This window comes from Danio rerio, chromosome 17 (assembly GCF_052040795.2).
Source record: "Danio rerio strain M-AB ecotype USA chromosome 17, GRCz13ab, whole genome shotgun sequence".
Lineage (NCBI taxonomy): Eukaryota > Metazoa > Chordata > Actinopteri > Cypriniformes > Danionidae > Danio > Danio rerio.
The window spans coordinates 30,032,886-30,046,144 of NC_141037.1; the positions used below are offsets into that span (position 1 = coordinate 30,032,886).

Below are 13,259 nucleotides of genomic sequence, written 5' to 3' on the forward strand. Positions count from 1 at the left end.
CTTTACAGGGGCATTAGGATTTGGGATTACGGTCCTGCGCTCCCTGCTGGCCTCACTAGCACTACTTCCAACAGCAACCTAGTTTTCTCATGTGGTCTCCCATCCAGGTACTGACCAGGCTCAAGCCTGCTTCAGTGAGTAACCCAGCCCAAGTCCTGACCTCTCCTAATTGGTGAATCTTATCAAACGTTGGTTGGTTTAGAAATGCTATACCACATAAATGTCACCTATATTGAGTATACCCCATTAATGCTAATGTTATATTGTTACACAAAAATTTAATTGCTATACATGTAGCAAATTTAGGCAGCAATACTTCAGTAATGGCAAAATGTATGTGTCCCTCTAGCGGTGACTCACGGCCATGTTCTCTTTAACGTGGCTGCTTTTCAGTTTGACTCGCACTTTCAGGCAAGCAGATGTCTTTGAGGAATTACACACAAACAACCGACTCAAACAGAGAAATACCTCTCTCACTGCCCTCCCCCTTACAATACGGTTGATGGATTCAGCAGGTAATACACATTTTTCTCACTATATTTTCATTTTAAATACAACAAATTTGCTGCTTTTGAAGATTTATCCCGCTAGCATGTCAGAGGAATTAGTTAGCATTGGATATAAGCTAGCGTTAGGCTAGCAAAATACCAAACAGTTACTAAATTACTGACATCTACATGTTACAATTTAGATTGTCTTATGTTTAGTTAAAAAATAAATGTTAGAGGATAACAATCTTTGTGTGAAGCGGCAGCAAATCGGGTTAGCAGGAGTCCTGTTCATTTAGCCTGGAGTCATCATCTGTTATACATCAACAAATCAAACACGCTTATAAAGCCCTGTTTATGCAAATATGTTGATGCATTTCTCAAACAGATTCGATTTTTTTAAAATCAAAAGCAACAACGAACAAAGGTTAATAATGCAGTTTTATTTATTAAACACTTTCATTGTAATCATATGTATCGTGCAGATTTAGTTTAAACTGCAACATTGAGCCAAATTGAAATATAAGTGACATTTTGTGGATCTTAAAAAAGCTCAGAAAAGTAAGATCTCATTCTCCCTCCAATATAACTTACCATTTAGCAAACTTGACATACATTTTAACTATCCCATGCTTTATGTACACTCCTGACAGGCTCTTTGATGTCAGTATCCCACAAACTTCCCATTTGAGGTTTTCTTATTTTATTTAAACACTGTAATGGCATGATCTGCTGATTTCTCTCAAGACTGCGCAGACGCACTGGACATTATGCATAATTCATAGCAGCAACATATAAGTTTACAAGCTACTTTTTGAAGAATTGACGTTCCAAGGCCAGTAAACTCATCATGAACAGATATTATTACAGACTTTTTCGCGTTCAGATGAAATGTAGAAGTTATAAAACAGGAAACGCAGCAACATTGTTATCAGTAAATACAGACGTGTAGAGTCATATTAATTGCATCAGTTCCTTATTACAACAGTTTTTTTTTTGTATAGTTTGGGACTTGTGATTTCATTTTAGTTTCTTTTAGATGCCATGTATTCGTGCAAAGGAAAAGATGTAAGAGTTAAGATTGAAGAACCCTGTATTTGTACTTTTAAGCCACTTAATTAGTTATTCTGACAAATTGCCTGCCTCTAAATTATGATTTTTATTTAAAATGTGGAAGAAATGTTATTAGCCCTTTATACAGGGTATCCACGGGCTCTTAAATTGTCTTAAATTTAAAAAAACTAAATTCAGGTAGCTTTATATGGACATAGGAAAATTAAGACCTACAACACCACAATATTTCAGTAAATTTAAGACTTTTTAAGGCCTACAACACAATATTTCAGTGAATTTAAGACTTTTTAAGGCCTACAACACAATATTTCAGTGAATTTAAGACTTTTAAAGGCCTAAAACACAATATTTCAGTGAATTTAAGACTTTTTAAGGCCTAAAACACAATATTTCAGTAAATTTAAGCCTTTTAAGGCCTACAACACAATATTTCAGTGAATTCGAGACTTTTTAGGCCTACAACACAATATTTCAGTGAATTTGAGACTTTTTAAGGCCTAAAACACAATATTTCAGTGAATTTAAGACTTTTTAAGGCCTAAAGTCTTAAACTCACTGAAATATTGTGTTGTATGTATTAATTTTCCTATGTCCATGTAAGGCTACCCAGTCGGGCCAACACCTATCCAATGAAACATCTCAGTAAAAGTTTTAACAAAATGTTATTTATTGACTCTTTTTACCAATATAGCCTGCTTATCTTCCTTACAATAACATTAGTTTTTCGTGTTTTTTAATGTTTCAACTGGGCCATTAGAAACAATTCTTAGCGTTTAGCCTTGTGTAAAATTTCATTTATAATGGTCTTTAAAAAGTCTTAAAAATCTTAAATGTGACATGATGAAACATGTAGAAACCCTATTTATAGAATAAACTGATGATTAGCATTTTACTTAAACCCATACCATAAATCCTGAAGTGATATTTTCTTTTGTATAAATATGTATAAAGTATGGTGGCCTAGAGAGCTTAACATGCTGAAATTTAAGAAAATATGTGCAATTACAAAAAACACCAGCAAATTGCGAAAAGATCAGTTTGACAGCACACATGTTGCAAATTCTCACAACGCAAAAAAAAAAAAAAAAACCTGCTGCCTTTTTTCTTACAACACAAATAAATGAATAAAACGCTGCATTATCTCACAACACTTTTAAATAACATGGAACACAAGGGAAACTATTGAAGGGGACCCTAAAATGTGAAAGACCTGGCTAGAGCTGTGCGATTATTCGATTAATGCTGTTTGTGTGTGATAGCCTACTAGCCAATTGAGTGTGCACGATTGAGTAATGAGTGTATTGATAAAAAGTCAAATGAAATTTCCCGTTGACACTTAATCTTGTAGCAAGCAACAGCAAACTAAATTTCAGAGTTGTTTCAGCCATGTTAGTTTGCTGAGTGTTCTGTATTTTTATAATTACTTACTATTATTTTGTGTTTTTATAAAAAGCTATATAATATGCTATATATTTATATAAGCTATATCTCCCTAATTTCAGTTCAACTTGTTTACAGAAAGGTAAGGTCATTGTATTTGTGTTTACTGTTTGCTTTAGAGAAAAATGAAAATTTCATTTTTGAATATTAAAATTAAAAATTAGTTAAATTAGAAACTAATTTGAATAAATGTTTAAGTAATTAATATCTTTTCAGTTTCTTTTTTAACTAACACTCACTGCATTTTAGCAGTAAGAAGCTACAATACAGAATAGGGCTGTGCAATTAATCGATTTTTTTTTTTGCGCTAAAAATTATGACTTCAACTGATAATCATTTTGAATTATCATGATTACAATTATGACCAAAATAATCACGATTATGATTTTTCTCATAATCGAGCAGCCCTAATACAGAATACTGAGCTGAGTCTTGACTACAGACTACAGAAATCGCAGTATATGTAAAAAAAAAAAAAAAAATCGCAATTATATATTTTCCCCAAATTGCGCAGCCCTAGACCTGGCTATTTAGGTTATGGTTATTTAGGCTAATAAACTACAAACGACAAGGGAAGCAGTATATTAACCTGAAGAAACCAAAAACTCACCTTTCAGAGATCACCTACAACTTCACTGAGCAAAAGTCACAGCACAGCGGCGTCCGTCACATTTTAGAGTCCACTTGAAACATTTCTGTTGTGTTCTGTTCTTTTTGCAAATGTGAGAAAATGCTGCCCATTAAAATGTTTTTGCATTGTGAAGATTTGCAGCACAAATTTGCTGTCAAACTGATGAGGATAATTTCTCAACTTACTGTCATTTTTGTAATTGAATGTGTTTTCTTAAATTGCAACACGTTAAGCTCTCTCGCTCACCGTAATAAAGATCCTATCTAAGTTGCAAAAAATAAAACGTTATTCTTAAACATTTATTTAAATAAGAAAATTATTACTCCTGAAACTATTTCAAAATGTTTTAAAATAAACATTAACTGAAATATTATATTAATCATACTTATTTCATCTAGTTGCCCATTGCTCATTTTTATTTACTTTAATGTACTAAACTAACAAAATCTGAAATAAAAAAATTTGAATAAAAAGATATAAATAAAACTAACTAACTAACTAATAGAAATCACAAAAAATACCAAAATACCTTTCTTAACTAAACTAAAAACAATAAACGCAATTCAAAATATTCAAATGTATAAAATAGGATATTAATAAAGCAGCATTTGCTTATTTTGTTTCAATATATTTACTTTTCTGCACAGTTTTCTGTTAACCTTTCCCACGGATGCCTTAGTATTTCCTCACGGCACTTTGGTGTAAACTTTTGCTTCAGAGCAGATGGATGCTTCTAGAAGGTGAGAGGTGCTGCGGTCGTGGGTCTCAGGTGAAAAGCTACAGGGAGCCAGGAAGATGGAGCAGGCTCATAGTTTACTGCTCAACGAGGAGGCCTGCAGTCAGCTGCCGGAGCACCAGAGGGCTGAGTTCGTCTTCGAGTGGCTGCGCTTCCTCAAGAAACTTCTCCCTGCCACAGACCGGGTGAGTCGAGGCCGCTGACAATAAGCTCTCTGTTTTGGAGTAGGAACACTTCTGTCTGTCTCCCTCTCTTTCTTTCTCTTTCGGACACAAACAGAAGCAAGCCTTTCAGAACAGACTCTCTGATTATTTGTCTGCCTTTCCACCGTCTGTTTCTCAGCCTGCAATGGACTAGCAATGTGTGAGTTTCTTGCTGATGACGTGCTGGGAAACACAATTAACACTACAATTGGCACGCGAGTCAAATTTACAGATTTTTTTTTTTCTTTACTTTTACAAAAGCCATTAGTAAATGATTCCACATAATCTAGTCAAAAGTGAATTATCCATTCATTCATTTAATAACAAAAAAAAAAGACTAGGATACAGCAAATTACACCCAACAAAGTCCATTGAAGCAACGATCTGATTTAACTTCTGCCACATCAGCATCTCTATTTAGATGATTTTTTTCGACCATTTATTCAATTCACATTTTAATTGTAGGCCACTTAGTATAGCCTACTACACTGCAATTAGATAGAACTCGTTGTCTTTAATCCAGGGAATCTCAGACATGTCTTGGATGATGGTTGAATTACAATTCCTAAACATCTCCCTGTGTATTTTACATTCCCTTAATGTAACTAATTAATATAACCTTTCTCCCTTCTAATATTTATTACTCAAGTTGAGGGGTTCATAGTTCTTTAATTCCTTCCCTGCCTGGTCATATCAGCCCTTGACATCCAAAGTATTTTTTGTTTCTACTATGAAAATCAGTGGCTGAATTTTTTTTCTTCCCCAACATTCTTCAGTATATCTTCCTTTGTGCTGAACAGAAGAAAGAAACTCAAACAGGTTTGGAACAATTTGGGAAATAGTTCATTTTGGGTGAACTATCTCTTTAAACTGACTAGAAGTATGCATGTAAATCAGATGTTTTATAAAATAAAGGTTAGACCGTGAGCTTTGACTCGTGCTGTGTTCTTAAATTTTTTTTCTCTCTTTTAAATGTTTACATTGCCGATAGTGAAAAATAAAAGCGCACCTCAAAACAAAACAATATGTTGTGTTGGTTTTTGTGTGGCAGGCTGATGTAAAACAGAAACAGAAGCGTCTGGTGGAGCAGCTGACGACAGTACTGACGAGTTCTCCGGGTCCCCCGACGCGTCTGCTGCTGGCACAGTGCCTAGCGCTAGTGTATCGAGTGGGCGACTCCCTCACGTCCAGCCTCACTGTGGACCGCTGTAATGATATCATCCGCAGCAAGGATGACTCTCCCAGCTTCCTGCCTACCCGACTGTGAGTGTCATAAATCTGTGGCCTACATGCACGCATCACGCACACCCACCGCCTGCACTGCAGATGGGCTTCAGCTTGATCCTCTGCCACTGACTTTACTTATTGCTCCCTACAGGGCAGCTGTGGCGTGTTTGGGTGCGCTGTATGAGCAGCTGGGCCGACTGCTCATCAACTCATTTAAAGAGACCACAACAAACCTTCTGAAAGCTATGAGGAGTGCAGAGGTAAGTGTGGCCTTGCAACAGTATGTCATTTCAAAAACATAAAGATGTGACTGTACGCGATTGTGGAAAATCATGTTTTTGTTTGTTTTGATGACCAAACTTGGTGTTTTAAAGTCATCACATAAATAATTTTATCATTTTGCTCTTGAACGACTCATAATTTACTGATCAAAACTTTGTGGACAGAATTAATTCACCATCATGAAGTTAAATCAAAATATTATATGATAAAATAAATGAATAAAGTTAGCCTGTCTCTAACATAAAATTTCCAAAAGCAAACTTCAACACAGTCATATCTCAATGTACTATTTTTTATTTATTTATTTATTTATTTATTTATTTTTGCTTATTCAAGAACATGTTTTACTCTGTATGCCCCAATAAATAAAAGTACAACCAGTCCCAGTACAATAAAAATTTTGGGTGAACAGTATTTTTTTTGTTGTTTTTTTTTATTGTATGTAAAGTTTTATCTTTCAGAAAGTTTGATATTTAAACATCTCATCTTGAATTAAACCACATTTGAACTTAAAGTAAACACAAGTTTCTGTGATTGATGTGATCTGGGAGGCCTGTTCTAATAGAGAAAATTGGATGCAAATAATATTTTTATATTGTAGAAAATATATATTTTTGTTATTTATTTTTTAAAATCTGTGTAATGTTTGTGTGTTGATGTGTCCAGTCTCAGGGTCGCTGTGAGATCATGCTGTGCGTTGAGAGGATTCTGAGGGGTTTAGGTGTAAGTGCTGTATCCTGTCACAGAGACATCTATAAAGCTGCTCGCACTGGTCTCACTGATCGCTCCATGGCTGTGCGCTGTGCTGCTGCAAAGGTACAAAAAAAAAAACTCAACCACATGCCTCAGTTGCTGATCATTAGTCTGCTTCACAAAGCATATATTGCTTATGGACGGGCAAGGGTTTGCATTCATAGATTACTGAAGGAAAATATGTTTTTTTTCTTTTGTGGAATCTTAAAGAGATCAGTTCACAACAAATTGATTGCACCATGTCATTTTATCCAGATTTATTCTACTAGAATGCTAATGAAGATTTTTTTTCATCAGAATTGAAAGATTTTTTTCCTCTCCGTTTAAAATTGTTTTCACCTTCAAAAAGTTTGTAAAGCATTCAAATAAAAAATTTGTCAATCAAGCAATTTAATCCAGAAAGACTTACCAATTTCTTGATATGATAAACAATTTAAACTTTTATTCCCATCTAAAAACACTAAAATATGAAGATTTCTTAAGGCTTGTAAAATAATGAGTATTTAACTACAGTGGTTTGAACTGTAGTTTTGTCTAACGACTTAAAAGTTAACAGTATGATGGTGAAAACTGCATTTCTAGTCAAACCATCCTTCTGCAATCTTATACCAGTGGAAATGAGGGTAGCATTAATAGCTAAAAATGTGGGAGAGCGTTGCTATTAAGTGATTGTATTGTGTTGCAATATGGAGCAATTAAGTGTTGATGCTAAATCAAACGTAATTCACAAATACTTGAAAATGAATTGATTTAATGACAATAACTTGCGATGGTTACAACTGAATTAGTTACAACCTAACTCTATAAAATGATTAAACATGAAAGGATAAAAACATGACATAAATTGTACCTATCTTAAATGTAAAATAAAGTTACCTGAGAGGGAGAGACAATGGGGGAGAGAGAGAGAGAGAGAGAGAGAGAGAGACAAAAAAGTAAGCCCTGAAGATAGCTTGATAGCAGTAGATTTAGAGAAGAGAACTGCAGAGCAGGAAAAGCACAGAGCAGAAAAAGAGGCCAGAGCAAAGTTTACCATCTATTTAGTATTTTTTTTTGACCATGTGACCAAAGCCGAAATGTTGAGACGTACAATCTGACCAATCAACATGTGACCACATCCTAAGAACCTCAAAATCCACAAATTAACCAGGCCCTGATCTTATCAGTATCTGTCTTTGGATTCTGTACTGTCTTTCTTGGTGAGAAAGATATGTTTTGCCACATAAATAAATGCATATGATAATTTGGCTTCCTACACTAAACCACTAATTTCATTTGGATTTTTAAATCATTTAATAATAAGAAGAATTTTGAGTAAACAGAATTTCAACGGAGGGACCAAAATCTCACAGATTTCATTTAAAAAAATCGTTTACTTAAAAAGCACCTGAAAATCAAGTTATTGAGCATATATTGCAGACTGTTACTTGTGAAAGTTCGAATGCTTTTGACTGTTCCAAGTAAAAGTTAATTTTTTTATTTTATTAAACTATTATTTTTACTTTTGGTAGTGTCTTTTGGAGCTCCAGCGAGAGGCTGTCTTCCTGTGGTCCACAGAGCTGGATAATGTGGCCACTCTTTGTTTCCGAGCGCTTGAGGGCTCAAACTACGATGTCCGAGTCAGCATCTCAAAGCTGCTTGGCACTTTATTAGCATCAGCACTGGAGCCCAGACAGGCTATAGGTGGGTGGATTTCATTCAGCAGCATCCTCGGAGGACATTGATCATCTTGTCATGAAGATCATAAAAAATCCAAACCTTCCCTCCTCCTCTGTTTCCCACATGCCGCTTTTCTTTTTTGCAAATGTAACGCTCATCTTTCTCTCCCACTCCATTCCATCTGTTCTATCATTTATCCCCTTGCGCTGTCTCACTTTCTCTTATACTTCTCTTCTTTTCATTCTTCCTCCCCTGTTCCTCAGCTCCGAGGCCGGGCTCCAAGCGCAGCTCCCTGGAGGAGGTGATGGAGCTTCTGAGCTCTGGTTTCCTGCGGGGTGGAGCTGGCTTCCTGCGGGCCAGTGGAGACATGCTGAAAGGGACCAGCTCAGTCAGCAGAGATGTGCGCGTGGGCATCACACAGGTCGCTTATCCTCTGTTTGTGCCACTGTTTTGATTTATGTCTTGGGTAAAAATGGGAACCGGTGAATGTTATATAACACAAAAAATAAATAAATTCTTCATTCATGTGCAGAATTTTCCCAAAAATTGACAAATCTGTTATAAAATTTTACATTGAAAAAATTAAATACCACTTTAAAAATGTAGTTTCTTTGGATTTAATTAGACATGTAACGATTCGCCGCGAGTCGCGTGAAAATTGATTCAAATATTTGACTATTCAAATGATTAGAAATGTTGAATGAATCGTGATACATTTTTTGAACAGAGGGGGCACTGTGTTTACAGATGCAAGCTGGCTTTGCAAGCCTCTCCACCTCTTGCTCTACGCCAATGAGTAGGTAGAGTAGAATGACAGTTGTGAAGTGCGCCAAAAAACACCATCTGTGCAAATACTGCGAAAAGACGTTTACTTGCTTCTTAAACAACAACGAATATAAAGCACATAAACCGCCAGCACAGTGAAAAACTACTGCAAAAAAACTATTATTAAGCCAACCCATGCTCTAACAAGTGCTACAAAGATAACACAGTGCATCAGTGTTTTTATAACGAAAGTGTGAAGATGTTTTTCAGACTGAGACAGTTATTCTGTTTTAGAACCATGTATTAGATTATTTGACCCTCTCCTTTTCATATTAGTTTATACCAATTTTATTCATTTGCTTATTATTATTTACTATTTAAAAATGTTCAAGATTATCTTTTCTTAAGTGTATCACACTGATATTTATACTAATTAATTATATAGGTAATGTTAATTATTCACCTTCATAATTAAGTTCATCTCCTGTCTCTATCCTACTATATAATTAGTAATTTTATAATCAGTTTTTATGCCAATGGCCAGTCCCCCTGGTGCAGAGGGCCTATTGACCATCTCTGCACACACTGCTCTCTGGTTTAGGAAAGGCTTACCTCTCCACACCAGCCATCTCAGTCCTCAGTGGAAGAGATTTTTTTAGCTGGGGCCGTTGTAAATGTGCAAAGACTTCAGCTTATACCAGAAAACATAGATATTCTCATATTTCTTAAAATATGTCAAACTCCAGCACAGTCACAGTTTTAGTTTGTTTATATTAATTAGTCTTCTTTAGTTTGTATTCTTTTTTTTTTATAGTATCGTGAATCGTATCAAATCATGAGTCGGGTGAATCGTTACATTCCTACATTTAATAGGCATGCTTTTCAGTAAAATTGTAACATTTGTTTTGTTTTTTCTCCATATTTTAAATAAAATATTAATTAATTTTTTTTTAATTCTTTAAGAAATGGAGAAATATTTAAATATTTTGCTTAGCTGAGGTTAAAGCATTGGTATTGTTTCATTTAAAATGACCATTAGCATATCTAACAACATGGCACTTTTTTGTTGTTTTAAGCTATTTCCATTTTATGCTCTTAATGACATGATTTGAGAAAATGTCATCAGTGGTCAACAGAAACAACAATTTTTTTCCTCTAATGCATAACTTTTATAAATATGCATACGTGCAATGCACTTTTTAAAACTAGAATTATACAGTAGCTGAAAGAAAGCAGCAGTTAAGAAAGAGTTGATCACATTAATACAAATAAATCTGTTTAATGGCCTATATGCACAGCTAGTGTTTTTTTAGCCAATTATGAACTTTTGGTGCAAGATTTATGTGACTACTTTCAATTTTATAAGATTTCTGTTCCAGCATCAATGTTGTAATGTAATTACAACGCCGTCATTAGCAGCATACTGGGGTACAATTAATTTCCTTATTTTAAAGACGCCTCGGGCAAATGGAATTCAATGCAGTGCATCTTGTTTGGTCTGATACACACTTTATATCGTATCTCATTCAGGCAGTGATGATTGCAGTTTTTTTTTTTTTTTAAGAAATCAGATCTTAACAGCAGCGATATTTAATAATTTTTTTTGGGATGACAATTCACTGGAAGCCCTGGGGCTTGCTGACTGAAAATAAAAGTCTCTGCGAATTTACCGCATTCAGCAATTAAGTCTTGTTTATTTTCACAGAACTTTCTCATCAAAAAATATCAGCATTGCTTTTAATTATAACTGTACAGCATGACTGGTTCTTCTACAATGAAGTTTTTTTTTTATATTTACTTTTTTTTTTTTTGCTGTTATTTTATTTAAAAATACATTTTGTATTAATCCTTTTAGTCTATGATATTAACCTGAATGCCATCGACTTTCTTTTAAACAGACATGTGTGGTGTTTGTGTCTATTCTGGGTGGTGTGTGGCTGGAGACGCACTTCTCCAGACTTCTTTCTCTCCTCATGGAGTGGGCATCTCACACGCGGGCCACACAATACCCAGCAGATGCTGTGTCTTGCCGCTGCTGTGTCTCCTTCATACTGCGGGCCACTCTTGGCACTCTGCTAGGGGAAAAGGCCCAAATTGCCGCTGCCAAGGAGATCTGTCAAGTGATCAGCAAACAGAAGAGGGTTGTGGGTACGAAACTAGGCCAATATTTAGGTCTCCTTGGGTTGGATATTGAGTCTGGTGTATTATATGTGTCCCATGTTTCTGTCAGATGCATCTCTTCATGAAGGAAACATGGAGACGCGTGTGAGCCCTGCGGATGTTGCAGCCAGTCAGCATGTGTTGGTGTGTGCCCTGCTGGAGCTGGGCAGTTTGGTACAGGACCTGAGCTCTACTGCTGCTCCATTGTTGCAGGACACTGGAATAGGTTTGTTATGCACTATTGGTCAACAAATAATTTGACCACCCCTTTAAACCTTTTTAAGGCATGTTTAGATGCTGTATGGAGAGTTGCATATATTTACCCTCCTGCATTAAAAAAAAAAGAAAAAGGAAAATACATGGCAAGTAAAATAATGGTTAAAAAATGTGTATTTATTTAACTATTGTATTATTTTACCCTTAAAAGGTTGGGAGTTAATGTAAATAAAAGTTTATATAAATGAAAAAGTTAAATAGCTTATTTAGTAAACATTCCACTGACTTAAAATTACCTTAAAAATTTTTTCAAATTGTTAAATTGTAGAATTATAATTGTAAAGTTAAATTATAGGTTTCAGTTTCAAATAAAAGCTGTTCTTTAAACCAACTGCTCACCAATGAATGCTGAAAACTATATATTTCCACACATTAACCATAAACATTTCCACATTTTGTTGACTCAACATATTTAAACATTTCTTTACATTGTGACACTGAAAGGTGGAACAATTACATTCATTAAATAACAATTTCAGCTTTCCCGACACTGAAATGAATTGCATTTTAAAATATATTAAAATACTAGTTATTTTCAATTATTATCATTTAGAAGAGTATTTTCGATAACAGGCGACGCAGTGGCGCAGTAGGTAGTGCTGTCGCCTCACAGCAAGAAGGTCACTGGTTCGAGCCTCGGCTGGGTCAGGTGGTGTTTCTTTGTGGAGTTTGCATGTTCTCCCTGCGTTCGCGTGGGTTTCCTCCGGGTGCTCCGGTTTCCCCCACTGTCCAAACACATACAGTATAGATTAATTGGGTTGGCCAAATTGTCTGTAGTTTATGAGTGTGAATGATAGTGTGTGTGGGTGTTTCCCAGAGATGGGTTGGAATGAGCTGGAATGGCATCTGCTGCTTAAAAATGTGCTGAATAAGTTGGCAGTTCATTCCACTGTGGCGACCCCAGATTAATAAAGGGACTAAGCCGTATATGTATGGGATAGGATGAATAGGATATTGTAAGTAAAATAAATTGTAAATAAAATAAAATCTAGAAAATAAAAGGCCTTAAAAGATAAATATAAATCTTATATTCATTGAAGTCCACAAGTATTATCCAAAAGGTTTATCAACAGCTGTAATTGTTTTGTCACTTTAGCTGGTATGGACAACAACCTATTTCTAACGCTTTGACTGTCTTTTAAAGCATGTTTTAATAGATGTGTCATACTATAGCCTGGATGAAGGAAGATATCTCAAATAGGTGCAGATATTACACATCCATTCAGCTTCAGAATCATCCCAGGAAGAGCTCAGATTGGCATATGTGATTGTGACGACTGATTTCAATTGCTTTTTTTTTTTTTCCTGCCAGGAATGTTGGACACCGTGATCTCTGTTCTTCTTCACCCCAGTGCATCTGCTCGTCTGGCCTCCGCCTGGTGCCTACGGTGTATTGCCGTAGGGATGCCAGCTCAGGTGGCGGTGTTGCTAGACCGCTGCGTAGAGAGGCTCAATGCCCTGAAGTCATGCCCAGAGGCCGTGGCAGGATACAGTGCTGCCATCGCTGCTCTGCTGGGGGCCGTACAGCTCTCTCCGCTGGGAATATCACATTCAAAGGGCAAGGT

The 13,259-nt window shown here is 35.7% G+C and overlaps 1 protein-coding gene across 5 annotated transcripts in view; it reads left to right on the forward strand.

The window, feature by feature from the left end:
- The first annotated feature begins 391 nt into the window (after positions 1-391).
- heatr5a (HEAT repeat containing 5a) overlaps positions 392-13,259 on the forward strand; it is a 42,270-nt gene continuing 29,402 nt past the window's right edge. For 2 of the 5 annotated variants that reach the window (XM_087288679.1, XM_087288681.1), the window contains exons 1-10: positions 392-515; positions 4,352-4,554; positions 5,624-5,835; positions 5,951-6,059; positions 6,748-6,897; positions 8,346-8,517; positions 8,757-8,914; positions 11,157-11,406; positions 11,489-11,644; positions 13,007-13,257. In XM_087288679.1, the coding sequence (XP_087144805.1) occupies positions 4,429-4,554; positions 5,624-5,835; positions 5,951-6,059; positions 6,748-6,897; positions 8,346-8,517; positions 8,757-8,914; positions 11,157-11,406; positions 11,489-11,644; positions 13,007-13,257 (1,584 nt within the window). In that variant the 5' untranslated portion in view covers positions 392-515; positions 4,352-4,428. Of the gene's footprint in view, positions 516-4,351; positions 4,555-5,623; positions 5,836-5,950; positions 6,060-6,747; positions 6,898-8,345; positions 8,518-8,756; positions 8,915-11,156; positions 11,407-11,488; positions 11,645-13,006; positions 13,258-13,259 lie in introns of those variants that run through there. The other 3 variants (XM_087288680.1, XM_087288682.1, NM_200478.2) reach the window with 2 other exon arrangements.